This window comes from Chiroxiphia lanceolata, chromosome 4, assembly GCF_009829145.1.
Source record: "Chiroxiphia lanceolata isolate bChiLan1 chromosome 4, bChiLan1.pri, whole genome shotgun sequence".
Classification (NCBI taxonomy): Eukaryota; Metazoa; Chordata; class Aves; order Passeriformes; family Pipridae; genus Chiroxiphia; species Chiroxiphia lanceolata.
The window spans coordinates 61,388,181-61,406,492 of record NC_045640.1 but is presented as its reverse complement, the minus strand read 5'-3'; the positions used below and the strand labels follow the sequence as shown (position 1 = coordinate 61,406,492).

The 18,312-nt window shown below is 42.3% G+C and overlaps 1 protein-coding gene across 2 annotated transcripts; it reads left to right on the top strand.

The window, feature by feature from the left end:
- Nucleotides 1–4,960: 4,960 nt before the first annotated feature.
- Nucleotides 4,961–11,359, top strand: LSM6 (LSM6 homolog, U6 small nuclear RNA and mRNA degradation associated). Of its 2 annotated transcripts, none has more exons than XM_032686270.1 (4): nucleotides 4,961–5,047; nucleotides 5,989–6,101; nucleotides 9,459–9,572; nucleotides 11,097–11,359. In XM_032686270.1, the coding sequence occupies exons 2-4, from the start codon at nucleotides 6,008–6,010 to the stop codon at nucleotides 11,129–11,131; spliced, it is 243 nt and encodes an 80-aa protein (XP_032542161.1). In that variant the 5' UTR covers nucleotides 4,961–5,047; nucleotides 5,989–6,007; the 3' UTR covers nucleotides 11,132–11,359. The 2 variants fall into 2 exon arrangements, with proteins under 2 accessions (XP_032542161.1, XP_032542162.1); XM_032686271.1 differs by having other exon boundaries at nucleotides 4,999–5,206.
- The last annotated feature ends 6,953 nt before the right edge of the window (nucleotides 11,360–18,312 follow it).

The following is an 18,312-nucleotide window of genomic DNA, read 5'->3' as shown; positions in this document are numbered from 1 at the left end:
AATTAACATTGAACTGGCTATGGAAAAGGTTACATTGAAATGTCTTCTGGAATTGATATTTCACAATGGAAAAAACCAGAACGTGTATTTACTTTGATGTAAATATTTTAGAAAGTCTAAGCACAAAAGGCTTTGCTTCATTTCCACCATATTTTAGGAAAAACATCTAGCTAAGTGGTGCAAAAAGAACCAAGTGGAGCTTCCAGCCTTTACTTAATAGAAAGCACAATTTTGACAGGATCTGTCAAACTATATTTTAACAGGACAGAAAGTAGAAGAGACAAACATGTGACAGAAGGTCATCATGTCACTTAATCCATATAGGAGGAGATGAACGTCCCAAGGTGGTGATCACAGTGCAAGAACTTGAAGAAGACAAAATTTTGTTAGGCTGTTCTGTCTAAAATCTGTAGCACAAACCTGACACTTAGATTAAGGTTCAATTTAAAAAAGCATTAAATTTTTAATTGAGAACATGGCAGGAAATCAGCATTTCTGATGATCTAAGCATGGCATGGAAAACAATGTTGGCTCACTAAGCCTTCATTTACAGGGAAAACCCTCTTTGGTCTTTTACTGTATAGGCACGATAGACTATCATTCAAATGCTGAAAGGTTTGAACTCTCCCATCCAAATGCAAGCAAAGGGGAATATCAAACCTCTTAAAGCTCAGGAAAAAGCTGGTCCCTTTGGGAAGCCAAAGAGTGCACTCCCAGGAACTCAGAGGAAGTTGAACTCTGAAAGCTTCTAAGGATCTTCCCTTTCTTTTGTACAGAACTGAAAGTTTAGGAGACAGAGAGAAAGCCTCAGGCTGAGTTCTCACGTTATTCTCCCCAGCTCCCCGAAGACCTGCTGACAGTTCCTTGCTCACCAGGAAATTTGCAGAGGAGGAAAAAGAGAGAGGTCCCAATACATCCTTTCTGTTGCACTTCTGTTCCCTTCTCCCTGTACCCTTCAATTCCTAAATGTCCTATTCCTCACTCTCAGAGCATCAGAAGATGAAAGCGAAAGAACACAGCTCCAGAAGGAAAGAGAAAGGGACAGAGGGCATGGAGGCTATGACAGCTCCTGAAGTCAGCTTCAGGATCCTGTGTCCAAGTGCAAATCCGGCATGGATCTATGCCCTGCACACAGCACAGCCTCTGACAGTGATGAGTCACAGCCCTCAGCCAGCCACGCCCACTAGTCTGCTACAGCCTGGAGGACCACAGCAGTGAGGGGGAAGCCAATCCCTGCTCTTATGGAACAGGAGTTGTTTCAGGACTGAAAAACAAAAGCTTTCTTGTTGCTAGGTTCTCCCTTAGGAGTCCCATGGGATAGGTGTGGAGAAAGCTTGTACTGTGCTTTCTTGATCCAAAGTTGGCAGAAAGGATCTGCAGGCTGAGTGTTTTATCCCAAATCCACTGGAGGAGTTTTGAATCGGGCCAGTGGGCTGGCTGATTTTCCACCAAGCAGTGACAACTGTCAGTCTAAAGGTCATATTTTTGGTGCCAGCTGATCGAGATAGATTACTTTTGAGATCTCAGGAGTATTTTCCAATAACTTACAGAGGCATGCTGAGTACAGAAAAGTAATTAGCAAAACTTCTACTGGCTTCAGTGGGAGCAGAATCTCTCCTTCCACCTCTCAAACCCCAAACATACTATTGTGTTTACTTCAGGGCCCTCAGGAAACCCTGCAATAACAGTGCTAATCTTGAATTGTAGATCTTCTCTACCTTGACACTATTTCATGGAGCCTGATATTTCCTTCTGCTCTCTCACTCTGAGAGTGACAGGAAAAGCTTCCCTGGATTTGGAACTCGACCTCTTATTTTATTGCATAATTTTCAATAATTTTTTTTTCTTTTTTCTAATCTAAGAGGGCACTGAGGTTGATTGTTAAATTCATGGGGTGTGCTGGGATTGTAGCCAGAATGGGTTTGTCCTCTCTGACACAAGTTTCAGCTGAGGACTGTTTAAAGACTGGGACTTTTTTCCATCTATTGGTGGTAGCTGGGGATTGTTTAGGCTGAATTCAAAATGTCCCACAGACATTCTTTTGTCATCTGGATTGTTTTTCATCTGCATTTAACTTACATAAACGATGTACAACTCACAAGAAATAGAAAAATTGGACACTCCTGACACACTCTGTGTTCTGTAGCCACCTTGCTCTATGGAAACACTTTTATTTCAAACAGCTGGTAGGGAAAAACCTTCCTAACTTTGAAGAGGGTTTTAGCACATTGATGAGAGAGAGAGAGAGAGAGAGACCGTAAAATCCCATTTCATTTTTAAAGTTAACTGTAAAGTTTTAATTAAGTCCTCTGAACAAGGATTCCGTGATGCTTTATGCTTAAGACTTAGCAATAGTACATGAACCACTGACTTCCATCATTAAGTTCAGTTGACAAAGGCCAACACAACTCTTTTCTTTGTAACTTTGTAACCATTTATGTTTGAGGTGAAGATGTTAATATGGAAATTTTGTGAGCTGGGAATGGCTACGAACTCTATCATTGTAATTTATGACCTTTCATCTGAGGCCAAATGTAAAGGCAATTGCAATTGTTCTATATCTCAAGGCCAGCACATAGCAGATGTGTGAAATTTGGAGTGCTAGACATAAACTTTTATTACCAAATTATAAATAATTTCTACCACTTACAGTGTTCACCTTTCAAGTTCATCTTGATTAAAATGCAAGGGCAGCATCTCACTGATTTCCATGAGTTACAGAGCTGAAAAAGTTCTATCATAGTACACTAGGAAAGGATAAAGCAATGCAGTGTTTAAAAGAATCTACTGATAGCCAGGTATGAAATGGTTTAGATCAAAATCCTTTTTCATCTAGATGACAGAAAGCAAAAGATAATTATTAGCCAATGATATCTGAATTCTATTTTCACTCTTGAATCTGCGGAATCCGTAAGGAGTCCACTGAATATGGATTACTTAAATCTTTGAAGACCACCTAAGTGAGGTCACTGGGGTTTTGTCACTCAGGAAATAACACATTCTCTAGGTTGCCTAATAACTGATGTGATGACATAATATTCCTTAATGTACAAGGTGGGAATTGTCTTTTCAGGTGCAAATCACGCTACCCCAAATGCTCAGCAACATGTACCTTCCTGCAGGAAGGTTAATTTACCTCTAGGAACAGCACATGAGACTGCTTCAAGGAAAATTAACGAAGATTTGGGTTCATGATCTGGTCTCAAACTATGAAAAAGGGGAGCTAAGGATAGAAAATTTGCCAGTCATTGTCTGTGATAGAAATTAGATTTGTTTGTGAGGTTAATAGGGTACAAAGCAGGAAAGTACAAAAATTTTGTTGACTGACAGCAGACAACCAAAGTATCCGTAATTAAGGACATGCCTCAGCTGGCTAGAAAGTGAGCTATTGAGCAGAAGGCAAAATAGCTTATCAGGTTATAATGGCTCAGAAAAAAAAAAAAAAAAAAAGAAGAAATACTAGCTCTGAAGACGAACTCATAAGAAATGAAACAATGAGGAAGGCTTGCAAAACATAAAACATCCCTGTTTGGATTTGTGAAATTGCCATGAAAGTTTACCAGCCCAGGCATGAAAATTCTATTTGCCCAATCTTTATACTGGAGATCAATAACAATGAAAACCAGGATATTTCCTTATCAAGATGTTAAGCACTGAAGCCAGGCAGCCAAATAAAACTTTGCAAGCCTGCTCCCCAGAGTAACTATTTTATGTTCCTTTTCTGCTTCAAGTACTAGATATAATCAAGCACAGTTGGATGCTCCTGATTAACATGACGGTTGCCTGGAAACACGGGCACAATGTGGCCCAACTTTCCTGTCCATGCCTGTGCTTGAACTCTGGGACAGGCAGGTGAATGAGGTTGGGCTTGCAGTCCTTGCCTCTTAAAGCCCTTTAATCTAAGCTTCGAGGAAAAAAAATTCTTACTGGACATGTGTTCAAAAAGAGAAGATAAACAACTTTGGAAGGAAGCGAGAATACCAATCCGTATTCTGAAAAGCCACGGTACGTTTTCTTCATATCATGAGAATTGAGAGTTTCAGCAAGATACTAAATCAATAAAGGAATAAAAAAAAAAAAATCTGGTCCAGAAGGTTTCACAGATGATTAACTCCTGTCACAGTATCACATCCCTTAAAAAAAAAAAAAAAAAATAGCTGCAGGAAAGGAGAAAAGACAGGTGAGAAGAAGGGGAGAAATAGAAGATGAGTTCAGCTTCTTCTTGTGCTACATTCTTCCCAGATGACATTTGAAAAAAAAAACAACCAAAACCAAACAACCTTAGTTTCTATCTTCAGTAATCCCCCTTGTGAAGCAAACTGAGCAGCACCTTCCTGTCTGGTCCTGGACAGGGCACCTGAGGGGTGTTCACTGCATCTCTGATAAGGCCCACGTAAGACAAGATCATTTGGGGATTAATAGGATCCCATTAGAGCAGAATACGATTATATACTGGATCATATTGGACATTAGGAGGAATTTCTTCAGGGAAAGGGTGGGCTGTGGAGGGAGGTGGAGGAGTCACTGTCCCTGGAGGTGTGTAAGGAAAGACTGGATGTTGTACTTAGTGCCACGGTCTAGTTGACACGGTGGTGTTCAAAGGTTGAACTCGATGATCTCAGAGGTCTTTTCCAACCTAACTGATTCCATTATTTTTTTCCACAAGAAATCTTTTTTCCTAGAGGATTTCTCTCCCTATAAAACCGACGGGGCGTTATTTCGCCTGGAACCGCAAGTCAAGACGTAAGAGAACGCATCTCCGCGAAGAGACCAGCGGCTCAGCCGCCTGGTATGGGGGGCGGGGGAGCGGGGTGTCCCAGGGCGAGCCCCCCGCAGCCCGGCCCGGCGGGTTTGGGGCAGTGAGGCGAACCATCACCTGCACGTCCCAAAACCCACAGGCCCCGCCCCGCCATGCGCGTTCCGGCGCGGACTGTCCCGCCCGGCGCGCCGTAGCGGGGCGGGACCACGCGGGCGGTGAGCGCCGGGAAGGGGCGCGGGAAGCACCGGGAAGGGAAGAGCCGGGAAGGGGCCCGGGAAGCGGCGGGCGGTGAGTGCGGGGGAAGGAGGAGGGGGCTCCGGTGCGGTGCTGTGTTTCCCCCCCCTGCCTCCGCGTCCGGCCCTCGTTTCGGCTTCGTCCTGGGTGTTCGTGGAGCCGCGGTCTCGCTCCGTCCGGGATCTTCCCTGGGACACGTTTGGTCCGGGAAAGGTTCGGCTGTGGGACGCGGGTGGCGGTGGGTATTGGTGGGAAAACCAGCGAGGATCCCTGGATTCGCGGCTGGAATCGCCCGGTGCGATTTGCCGCAGGAAGCAGCGACGAGAAGTCGGCACCGCAGTGGGGTTTTTTGCCGTCGGCTGGAAATGCAGAACAAATGTTCCCTGGGCAAAGAGACACTGGAGCAGAAGTTGAGCGAATACTGACGGGGGGGGTGTGTCTCTGCGCTGGATTTTTAAATCACATCATCATTTCAGGTCTCTCTGATTTAATCACAAGCCTTAACTTAGTCTGCTTTAACAGATTCAGTGGAAGGCATCCTTTCAAGTTTTTTCTTTGCTTGTATTTGCGAGACGAGATCAAAATGCTCTTGCTGTTCCTGTGTATGGAGCAGCTTCTGACTTCTCCCTCCACCCCCTGAAGACATTAAACACTTATGGCTTAGCTCTCTAAGTTTAGTAAAAATAATTTTACCAAAAGGTGCTAGAGATGATGAGGCCTTTGGCACTGTTGGAAGTTTAAAAGATGCACAGCATGGCAAACAAGGATCCTTAATGTTAATTTCAGGAGTTATAAAAATGCCAGAGGGAAGGTTTAATGCAGTGGGTTTAGGAGCTCTGTCTCTCCACCTCCACCCTTAAGGTTTTGCTTTTATCCCCTTTGATATTCTCTCCTACTGAAAGTATTAAGAATCAGGGGTCTGCCTGTCTTTACAGAGTATTTAGGACAATATGGGATTGTGTTTCTCATCCAAATGTTTTCTCTTAACTTCTCAGCTTACCAGAGAAGACCAAGATGAGTCTACGGAAGCAAACCCCGAGTGACTTCCTAAAACAAATCATCGGAAGGCCAGTTGTTGTAAAATTAAATTCTGGAGTTGATTATCGAGGTACGCTCTCTGTCTGTCTTTCACCGAGTAAAGTAATTGACTGGGGAGGCTGGAATAGATTAATTGATTTTGAAAAGCAAAACAGTGTGATCCAAAATCTTTGAGTGCGTGAATACAGATCTCAGAATGGTGACATTAAAAATAGAAAATCAGCCCTGAAGAAACAAAGGAGGTTAACAGTGGATTTAGAGGTTAAAATTACTGATCTAAATCATTAGTCTCTTTAGTCACAGATGATTCAACAGGAGTCTTGGGGTGATTCAAAATTTCTAAACTGACATTTGTAAAGATCATCTGGCATTACAACTCCTGAAATGGCCAGGCAGCCCCCTTTTCAGTGCTCTGACAGCAACCCTTGTTGGAACTATCCTTTTCTTCACCTTTCTGTTCTCTAACTCCTAGTGTGGATCTTGGTCTGGAAAAGCTTCAAAGTTAACTGTGCTACAGGTCATAAGGTGGCTCCGACACAAGGGATGAAAGAGTTACTGATATTCGTGGTTAAACAGCTGCCTAGACCTGTGTTGGACCAAGACTCACAGAGATAGAGGAGAAAGCCTAGTGTGGCTTTGCTGCTGTATGCCCTCTTCATTTTAACACAGTCTAGCAGATTTATTCCAGAACTCTTTAGCCTATCTGTATTCCTTCACATACTGTATGTAGAATTGTAGATGTTTTTAACCAGTAAATTAAAAACTTTTCTGTGCAGTGAAATGTCCTGGTCCTACTCCCATTATTGACCTGTCCAAGTAGTATCCAGACTTAACTAAAACTTCTGTTGTGCGCAATTTAGAGATTTCATTCTGTAGTAACTTAAACATTGTGGTTCTGCTACAGATCACTGCTTCAGATAGGTTTACTTCAATTGGCTTAGCCTGGCACTTGTGAGAGGAGACTTGTTTGTGCTGTGACAGGGAATCTTTGTGTTATGACAGTCCTAAACTGTAATTCTTCACTGACAGAGCAAGCAGCGCCTCCTTATCCCTTCCTGTTTCTCTTTAGTGTCACTCAGGTAACAGAATTTTCAGTCTCAGTTCTTTGAGAACCACGTTGTCTGAGCGCTTCAGGTTGGCACTGCATCTCTGTCATTCTTTCTTGCAGGAGAATATAGGGAGAGCTCATTAAAGTCACTTAAAGCAAGTCATCATTTACCTGAAGGTTGCACACAAGGCAGGGCTAAACCAGATTTGTTTTTTTGATGCACTTCCTATTCTCTTTGAGACCATTGCTATCTCCTGCTTCGTAAGGTCTGTTTGTAAATGCTGTAGATGAACTACTCAGCTCTTCCCTCCACAAAGCTAGTTTAGCATGCCTACAGTCAGACCTACGAGGAATTGAACCATAGTTCCTTGAATACTCTTATTTGTTACTGGATTTTTTTTTCCCCCACCTTCCCTTCCTTATTTCCTTGTGCTCTCCATCCTTCCCACTTGATGTGACCTTGCGGTTGAAAATCTGTGTATTGGTTTCATTTTGAGAAAATAGGCACTGTTTTGTTTTCTGCAGAAATGTGACCCAACACTTGGAAAAGCCTTAAGAAACAGCACATCAGGCTTTTTGTTGCAGATCTGTTTCGATTCTCCCCCAGGCTGCGTTGCTAATTTTATGTCTGTACCTCCACCCTCTGAGCCACCATGCACACAAAACGTGGCCTAATGCAAATGTTGATGTGTAACTGTGAAGTGTGTTGATTCATTGCCCAGTGCTGCACATGCCCTGGGCAATGAAAAGTAATCAGTGGTATATTAATGTACCATTTCTGTGTGTGGATATGGATTTGTACATTGCAACATCTCTACATACAAATAAACCAGATAAAACGCTGGCCAGGATGGGCAGTGATAATATTTGATGCCATTAGTGGCCTTAGAGTAAACACAAAGAAAAGGAGGAAGAGAATGAAACAGCCATGAACCAGAGTTTGAAAATACTGCCTAGGGGCCTCAGTAAATTCACATAGTCCAACTTTAATTTTGGACAAACATATTTTTGTTTTCTATTGTTGCATGGAGCACTCAGGATTACTGGAATGGAAGAGAGTTTTGACCCCTTGTTTGGTTTAGGTTTTTTGGTGCATTTCATGATATTTTGTGAGCAGTTTTTCCTGTGTCTGTGGAAACAGAGGAAGGAAAAACAGAGAGGAAAATAATAGTCTTTAAACCATGAGAAGCTGGCAGAAGAACTTCAATTCCTAATTACTATATGGAAGAAACTACAGTAACACTTCTGAAAAATGAGAATGTGTCCTAGAGGAGGATTCTCAGTTTTCTCCCTCTCCCCAAGTACAGCCAATATACTGTATTTCAAGTTTTACTGCCAGGTAAATGAGTATTCTTCAAACAGAGGAAAAAATAATTTTAGTAATATTGTCTGCACATGCAAGGATGAAGTCAGGGAAACAAAAATCCAAAAGGGAGATAAAACAACTTGTAAAAAGCTGTATTAATTATGTGCATGATTAATAAATCAAGTTGCATTCTCTGAGCCATTCTTTACATCTGTTAATCCTCACATTCAGTTCTGTTGATTAGGTGAGTTAAATTTGTAGGTGGCCGTGGTTCTAGGCATAGACAGAGAGGAGGGGCTTTGAATGAAAAAATACCACCATGCTGCCAGCACTTAGGAAGTACTGAGTGAACAGGGTACAGCCTTCAACAGGTGCTATTAGAAGTGAGAACATAAATACTTGTCTGAAATAAGTGCTACTAAAATGCATATTTTCCTGATCAAAAGAACACCTAATATTACAGACATTTTTTTCTTTAGTTGCGCTAAAGAGTGTAATTTTATTTTTGTGGGAACGTTTCAGTGCCATTTGAGAGCCCTTTGTCAAAACATATGTAGAATTTTGTTTACATCAAAGCAGAGGCTTTCAGCTAATGTTCTTCTAGATCTGTAAGCATGAAGATAAATATGACTAAAAGTGTGTATGGTGTCCTGTATGAAAAGGGTTGCTTTTTAGCTATATCCTTCACAAGGTTTGGTGATAATTCAATTTACCTAGCCTTGTCCTTAGCTTATCCATTTATTCTTAATGTCACAAGCTCTTAAAACACGAGTGAGAGGGGACAACTTAAACTTTCAAAGTGAAAATTGTCCATCTTTTCGAAGTCATGCCTTAATGACTTTTTTTACCCCCACAACCCTTACATCAATTGACAGTGTTGCTACCAGATTGATAGCCTGAGATTCCTGTCTCCCAGCTGAATTATTTGAAGAATACATCTGGCCAAGCTTGGGCTTTTGGTTTGTTATAAAGATACAGATTTGGTTTTTTTCCTGTACTATTCAAACACAATGCATTTTTGTTTATTTTAAAATAAGTTTCAACTGATTCTCTCTTAAACTGTCGCTTTTCAGGTGTCCTGGCTTGCCTGGATGGGTATATGAATATAGCTCTGGAACAAACTGAAGAATATGTAAATGGACAATTAAAGAACAAGTATGGGGATGCATTTATCCGAGGAAATAATGGTAATTCCTGCTGCTTCTGTTATTGCTCATTAGGAAATTGTGTTTTGATATTTACTTCTGAATTTCAGGGGTGGCTGAGGTATAAGCAAGCTGCCTGTAAGAGTATTAGTTTTAGGCCCTCTTGGAAGCCTTTCCACATTTACTTTTTTACAATTTCACTTTCCACAGTCCATGCTTTTCTGCATTCCTGTGGCCTTTTTTGCCTCTGAACTTGAAGTTCATTTTAGAGAAGCACATTCTTTTCTAGCCTTCCTTGGAGCTTATTTTCTATCATTTGACAGGCTTTTTGCACTTGCTGCTTATTTAGATGGCCTCTGCACCACAGAAGTTTGTGTTTTGCTAGGCAAGCTACTGCATAAATTTATGAAACAGTGCAGATATTACAGTGACACTAATATTTTCTGGTGAGAGGCAGTTGTCCAGAACTGAATGAATGCTACTTATTAGTACTGGAGGCTATTTTCGTCTCTGAGTAAAGAGTTTACCACTAGTCAAGAAAAATCACTCATGTTTTACTGCTGAGCCTTTGAACATCCCAGTGCAGTAGGTGGATTTTTGTGCACTTCAAGGACAATCCCAGGCTCCTGGAATGACTCTCTGGTATCAGTTAGGCTGTAATAGCAGGGCATGCCAGGGAGAAGAGTATCTAAAAATAGAAAAGGTTCACAAGTCAGATGTGAAGAGACTTGTAGAGAAGGTAAATGAAGCAGAGTTTGACTAAGTTACTTAAGAAGAAGATGGAGGTCAGCAATGAGGGAGGGAATAAAAAGAAAGAAGGACTGAATTCCATGTTATGAAAAGAGTCAAAGAGAATGTAGCACCAGTGTACAAGAGCGTTTTGGGTGGAGAAGTAATCCTTGAAATGAGGCCAAATGCTTTTTGCAAGGCATTTGGACTGTTATGCTAAGAAGCAGAGTGGTTATTACAGCTGGAAACCAATTAAGGAAATAATTTATTACGCAAGTTATAACAAACGGATGAGAGGCAGAAGGCTGAAGAACAGGCTGAGGAGAGAGCTGAAGACATCCCAGGTTTAGGAGCACTATCATTTAGTTGTGATTGGATCCATTCTGGGGATATCACAAGCCATGCAGGTGGAGGATATCTGCTGCTTCAGAGCTTATCATTAGCTTTGCTTTAAGTGCTTGAGATTTACAGCTTGTGTTGAAAGATCACAGCATTAGTGTCTGGCACCTGTAATTCTGCTGCTTGGGAAATCTCTCATGCTCCCCTCGGTAATACTGCAGGGTACTGGCTTTGTTTTTCCTCCCTTCAGTCTCCATCTGTTGGATTGTGTTTTGGCTACAGGCGTAATAAACACTGAACCAAAGTAATACATAATGTCTAAATTTGGTAGCATTTTTTGAAACCTGGACTTAAAAGTTAACTGACTTTGTTCATGCTGAATGAGATTCATTACAGTGTCAATTTACAAGCCATGGAAATAAGATATTTTAAATAAACAGGCTTCTGCACCTTATTTACCAGGGCCGTCTTATGCGTGCCACTTTCTCTTTTTCGCAGTGTTGTACATAAGCACTCAGAAGAGGAGGATGTGAAGATGCCAGAAGGAGGCTGTTTTGTACCTGTGAACCTCTTTGAAGTGATGAGCCCTATTTGATTTGTAGTTCATAATCCACAGGTGAAATACAGAAGTGTCTAAATATTTTTTTTAAATAAATGTAAACCAGTGTAAACTTCCTGGATGGTTTTTTTTCAAAGCATTGCTTTGTTCCACTGTACAGAATAAAATAAAAGAGAAGCATACAATAGTGCCACAAGTCTAACTCAAAGCAACAACTTGTTTAATTATGCTAACACTTACAAAAATACTGATTGGAAGGTAAGCAGGCGTGGAATAACTGCAAGTCACAGCCTTGCACTGATGGCAAAACAATAGTTTGACTGATGTTGGGAAGGGAAATGCTAATGTTTTGGTGACAATGACCTGTCCCTTTTGGAAAACACAGGGTCAGCTTTAAATGCCAGTCTAGTAAGAGTCATCGGGTAAAAAGTTCAGCTGTCCAAAAAATCTTGAATTGTGGATTGAATCAAGGGATGTAACAGTGACACTTCAACAGTTAGGGGTGGAGAAAGAATTGAATCAAATGGAAGAAAAGCCTTAAGGGTGAAAAGAAAGCTCTGTGCCAGCTGGGGAGTCAGTCAGAGGTGAAGAGCTCTCAGTTGGTGTGTCAGTACAGCGAGTAGCTGCTTCACCTCCTGCCTGTGTACCCCCCACCCTACCTCTGCTTGTGGTGACCTTTTTGTCGTGCTTCTCTACCAAACACAATGGACTTCTTCAGTAAAAAGCAATTTTAACTAATACCTAAAGCTACTCTGAAAACAGACTAGGAATCTAAAAGCTTTTGTAAACATGCCATATGTATCCTCTTCAGACAGTTCAGTCTTTCTCCCATCCACTCCCCTCCAGACCTAGTACTGTCTATATATTCTCTTTTCTAACGTACTAGCCAGAAATGAGAACAAGTGCTTATAGTATGGGGTATGCATTAGGGAGGGGAAACCTCTGAGCAAACAATGGAGTCAGAACTCGTTTGTGTATATTTTTTAACAATGTTCCCAGATAATCAAAGCACAGTGAGTAAATCCAGCTCAATTTTACATGCATACTTATTCCAATTTATAAAATACGTTTTGTCCTTTTACATGCAGTCAGCCAAGAAAAAAAAACACCTCTGAACATTCAGATGTTTCTTTGCCTGAGTGTTCCTGCACTTAATATCCACATACACAGAATTTCTTGTTCTTCATGACAAAGTAGTAAGTTTGGGTAATGTACCTCATGGTAAGGTTATTGAGCCAATCTTTTAAACTGAGTTTTCTGAAGTCCTGCTTTATTCTTTGGGCAGTTTATAGTGCCTCCAGGAACAAAAATACTTCTAGTTGTGGATGGATCAACACAAGAGAATTGTGTGAATGTAACATTGGCCCATTCTCCCCAAGTACCAGTAGCTCTAATGCAGCAGGGAATAATATCATCTCAGTCATCAAAGGGAGAGAATATATATTGCAAATTTTTAATTTTACTATTTTTTAAGATCAGTAAATAATTCTATATTATTTTTCAGTCAGTAGTTAACCTTTCCACACAAAGCACTTCAGAAGCCATGACAGAACACACAAATAGAGTTGCTACTGTACAATATGCTTCAACAATTTATCATTTTCTGACAAGGGTTGAAAAAGGTCCAGGATGTAAGACAAATCACCAACTTGCTCTTCTGTAAGTGACTTCTTTTTTTAAAATGAAGATGTACCTCCAAGTGGGGCATGCAATTTCTCATTTGCTTTGTCATCTATATGTAGCTGGCAGGTTATTGTCTGGTTTCAGTCCTGGAGACTGTCTGGGTTTGGTTATTTTTAGAGTTTTTAGAATTTTATTTTAATAGAGGTTTAAATTTTTTTCCCCTTCTTTCTTCTCCACCTTTCTCTCCCCACACACACCTACCCACCTGTAGCAACACATTTTGCACAGACTTTGATTTACTCTCGAGAGTTTGCATTGCTAACTTTTCAAATGCAGTTCTGTTTCAGTGTAATCTGCTACTTCTGATAGTCTAATCACATACTAAACTCTGAACACAGAAAATACTATGTAGCTTGCATGCCAAAGGGTTTTTTAATGTCTTCTAGATCATGAAGTCACTATTTACTATGGGAGGTAGACAAGAAAATTTGCATTGAAGATCAGCTGTTGTAATTCATACTTGAATTTCAAAAGTAGTAAAAGAAATTAAGCATTTAAGTCCTACAATCACTGCCCTTTAGTATATTTTACACAGTTTTACCCCCTTTAATTCAATTTTTAACCCCTGTGTTTAAAACAAGTAGACATTTAAGCTCAACTTCAATCAGGCACTCCAATGTTTGGATGTAGTCTGGTTTTGGTTGGATAAAACATTCATATTGGATTTATTCTGCCTATCTTTTAGATTTTGACTTATATATTCTGTAGGACAACATTCGATTTGCAAGTAAATCAACAGCTTTCAGAACAGGACATGGAATGCTATCCAGAGTTGCATCACATTATATATGTACGTAAACATCAAAGTAGAATGATATATTTCCCAAACTCTCAACCTAATGTGTAAGATCGTTATCCCATTGGGAGATACAAAGGCACTCCTGCAAAAGCAGTGTATCTTCATACACAAAAGACAGTATGAGATACTAGCACTCATATCCTTCATGTCACCTCATTTACCATGTCCTGATGCTCTTGCACTGGTACCTGTGTATAAAAACAGCTTTGCTTGGGGACCAAGCTCAACTAGATCAGAACTGACAATGAAACACTCTTTCAACAACTTGCAAGCATTTGTCCATCACTTTCCTTAGAAGAATGTACCCAAAATTAAGTAATCCAAAACTAACAAACAAAAATGACTGAAATTCAAAGACTAAAGCTGCATCACTTAGATAGTCAGTACTTTTATGCATATCATGAAGCAAAGGCCATTTAATCACTACCCCACCCTCAGCTACACATGCAGTTGACAGACAGACCCCAGGAAGAGCAGTAGCTGTGAATTTGCTACATCCACTCATCCAGCGTAAGTTTCTTGCTCTTGAAAAGACAAACTGAGCCATATTTCCTTAAACAACAGCCTGGCTGGGAGCAGCAGCACAGCCATCCTGTGAAAACTAGAGAAAGCAAGTCTGGAAGAAGGAAGGAAGTAAGTACTCACTGTGTGTGGTGAGGCAGCCAAAAACCAGGTTATGACTAGAACCTCCAGTACCCACGAGTGCCCCTATATAAAGGGAGCAGAGCATGCTAGGAAGGTTTTGCCTTAAAGGTATACACTGATGACTGATTTGTTGCCACCTGATTACAAATAGTTGCCACCTGGTTCCTAGGTCAAAGGGAATCTAATGCAACCCATCCTGAACATCATTTATTTCAGTTCTTTCTTTCTTGATGTTACAATGACAAAACAGCTACTCAGAGCCCTTCTGGGTATGACTTGCCCATTACTTCCTAAGGCTCTTTCCCAGCTCTGAAAGCCAGCTGTGTCTCACAGCTGCAGGTTTCAGCTGTGTTGTCCATGGTAGGCACGAAAGCATGGAAGTGTTTGCAAAGTGACAGCCTTCCTGCATTTGACTGATGGTACCAAAGCAATGCCTGATCTTTACTATCCCAGCTCACACCCGTGGCCAGCTCCAGCCCTCTGTGGGCTTTGAAAACAAGCAGACTGTGGAGTCAGCAGTTTCAAAGCTTCAGATCCCTGTGCCAAACTGTTCTCCGAGGCCTGAAATCAGATGGGAGGGGGCATTTCCTGAGCTGTTGCCCTGACCCGGACCCTTGAATGTTTGGGAGTCAGTGACCCACATGGCAGCTGCGGGTTGGGCTGGGCTGCATGTCCAGCACAGCTTTCAGGTCTGCACACACCCCTTGGCTGCAGGATATCTCTGCCAGCTCACCCGAACAGCAGAGCTCACAGGCAGCTCCCACCTGCCTGGCCTTGCCTTTATCTAACAGAGCAGCAACAAGTTCTCATGAGAACATCCTTTAGAGTAAAGGGTTGTTCTGGTGTACAGAAATTATAAACTAGGTCAAGTGATAGGAAGGGAGAGGATCTCTCTGTGGATGGGTTTGCATCTGCTCTGCACAGCACACTGTGGGAAAATCTATCTGGATTCTGGCTGATGCTACATGAATGTGGGGTGCCCAGCATCTGAAGGGATGTTCATTTCACTTGCTGTCTGTATTCATCATCTTACTCTGTCTTATTAAAGTAATCATTAAGCTATTTGTTGCTAGACCTTTCTTACTGAGACTCACAAAGGGTCCAGTACTCTCTCTCTCTCTCTCCTCCTCTCCTCAACCCCCTTCTCTAGTGCAGAACAGCTTCCCAGGTTGCAGGGGAATAAAGGGTTGGTTTTTTTTAATAAATCCCTCAACCTCGTTTTTTCTCTAGGCTGAATTTGTAAGGGAAAGAGTCTCACGCTACATGTTGCATGCATGTGTATGTGTCAGTTCATTCCCAGTAGTAACATTTTAATCACTGTTACACTTCACTAAGTGTGATAGAGGAACAGCAAGAGTAGTCATCTGGATAAAAGGGGAAGAACTTGCCAGTACTTCTGCCAACCCTCCATCTAACTAGTATCAGAAAAGCATCCTCTTTTCCCTGTTTGCCCCAAATACAGAGCCACAGACATGCCCAGGTCAACCCTGAGATGCCAGTTTGTAGATACTGTTCTCCATTTTCCCTGTAGGACTACCATGTGTTTTTACCACTCTCCTACTGTGGATTTTTAATGACTCATCTTGCAGTTGGCCACTGCTCTTTGTTTTAAAGATGACTTGAAATATTCTTAAATAAGGTGGTGCTGCCAACTTTGTTAGTTTAATGATCAGTTCCTTGTGATCTGGACCCAACTGTTGCCACCTTCAAGCTCTCTACTTGATCAACCTGCCCATTCTTCTCTAAGCACCCTCAAACTTTGTTCACGGGACTCAGGTGGCTGCTAGTTGAACAGGAGGGACTTCTAACTTTTTAAAACCATTATTATCTTGCAGTAGCAAAGCATTTCTCAACCTGTCAAACAACCAGCTTGCTCTTGAGTGTCAACTCCGAATTTCTTACATCCATGTCCATATTACATCTCCGCTGCACCTGCTCCACATCTGCCACCCTTGCTGTGCCCCCGTGATGTGGAGTGTGGAGAAGTAGAAGCAATCTGCAAGAATGATAAAGATTCTGCGTCAAAGAGCCTGGGATGTTACTGGGTTTATAATCCTTCTGAGCATATCATCAGTGAAACTTCAAGTTACATATTTTATAGTCTATCTTAATTATCAAGCTATTACAGAACATGCACTGTTTCCCCAGTGCTATTTTAAATTCCCAACTGTGGATTTCTTTTTTTTATTTCTAGAAATCCATCACATGAATGCTGCTGAGAAAACAACATGCAGGGGTTAAGTTGTCTTACGTCCCCTTCTCCTTACCAGCTTCCTACTAACAGACATTTATGCCAGGAAAAAGGCAAAGCTCTCTAGTTTCAGCAGTGCCATGTGGTCTGTCTGGGCCCCATCCTCAGAGCCATGTGCAGAGCCCGGCTGAGCTCAAGTGACTCCTGCAGGTCAAAGCTCTGGCCAGAGGAGGCTGAGGCAATGCTGTCCTGGTGGGTGATGCAACCAGAGGCTCTGAGAGGGCTGTATTTCTTACTGCAAACATCTGCCTGTCACTTGGCATTTGAACGTGCAGTTGGAGGCTGCTGGCAGGTGCCTGTGTCACGGTAATGACTGTGACGGGCTTTTTCCATCCCTGAGCAGGAGATGGTTCTGACATTCGGTTTGAGAGCAGCTTTGAAGCCACTGAGTTCCTCTGCTTGAGAGCAGGCAGTGAGGATGAATGCTGCATAGGGCTGTGTTTCAGAGCAGCCCAGCAATTAACCAGGCAGTGTTGTGCAGCTCTGCTGACTGGTGCTGCTAAAGCTGCGTACGGCAGCACATCCTGCCCTGCCAGAGGCTGCTGCAGCCTCAGAAGTGAGCAGAGACAGTTCAGCACTGCCCTGCATTCTGTGCTGTTACAGAGGGGTTGGATCTGGGCCTCATTTCTTTGAGCCTCTTCTCCCTTCTGCCCATAGCTTCACATGGAGCCCAGGGAACACCCAACACTGCTATTTCAGTGTCTGCTCTTTGTTGCTTTCCCCCTCTTTTCAGGTGGAAGCCAGTGGAGAAATGGTTCTTACTGGAGTTGGCATAAAGAAAATGTGTGCCATATCCGGGGCAGCAGCTGAAGAAGACAATGCAATGCTGTAACACTGTGCCATGATGCAAATACCCACACTCACAAGGAATACTGTTTTCAGACCTGACCACTGTGCCAGAATGGCTGTAATGTCTTTGGCATTTCTCCTGCGAATTGTCAGAGGTCTGGAGCTACTGCTCTGTTATAAGCAAGGGATGGTTTAGCCTAGGAATAGGTTAGTAAGGAAAAGCATAAGAGAGCATTAGTCATTGATGCAGCATAAAGGTATTCTCTTCTGTATATGAAGAACAGAAGCAATAAACTTTTCCTCCCTTCCCTTCCCTACACTCTGCTTCCACTGACAAAAGGAAAGAAAACTACAAGAATTACACTGTATCTTGAAATTCTTTGGTAACTTTAAGGCCTCTTTCCAACACAGAGGAGAGCTGACTAATGAGAACCTAGTTCCCATATTTTCCAACCAGTTCAAACAGCTGAGAGCTGGGCTGTCAGTAGCAGTAGCTCCATGCCAGCCCAGCGTCTTGTGTCACTTCAAAAGGACAGGCTGTAGAGCAGGGCAGGCTGATGGGAAAAGTGCTAATAAGCGGGGCATCTGCAAGCTTGCCTCCAGTTTCTGGGGAGTGCCCTAGGCAGTCACCAGGATGTCCACTCTGGACAGACTCCCACACTGGTCAGACCCCATTCAAGATTAAATTTAAGGCACTGCTGGAGCTGCAGAAACAAAACCCAGTGGTGTTGCCTGTGTGTTGGTGCATCCTCTTTAGTCACAGCACAGGATAGAGCAGTGGTGTCCTGCTGGGACAGCGGCCCAATCACCAGCATGAACTCATTCAGCCATCAGACACATATTTATCCAAGGAGGAGGAGGAGGAGGACTAAAGGGCCCCAAGCACTCCTTTGCTCACCCATCTTAAATAACTTTCTTGTATCACAGGGCCAGCCCTCCTCCCAGTGGCCCTGGGACACCTGATGCTGCCTCCTAAGGGTCTGTTGGC

What these genes read in the sequence shown, in the direction of transcription:
- LSM6 (XM_032686270.1), top strand. Translation starts at nt 6,008, where the DNA reads ATGAGTCTACGGAAGCAAACCCCGAGTGACTTCCTAAAACAAATCATC. An exon ending in TTCTGGAGTTGATTATCGAG is followed by an intron (nt 6,102 to 9,458) that starts GTACGCTCTCTG and finishes GTCGCTTTTCAG; the next exon opens with GTGTCCTGGCTTGCCTGGAT. An exon ending in ATTTATCCGAGGAAATAATG is followed by an intron (nt 9,573 to 11,096) that starts GTAATTCCTGCT and finishes TCTTTTTCGCAG; the next exon opens with TGTTGTACATAAGCACTCAG.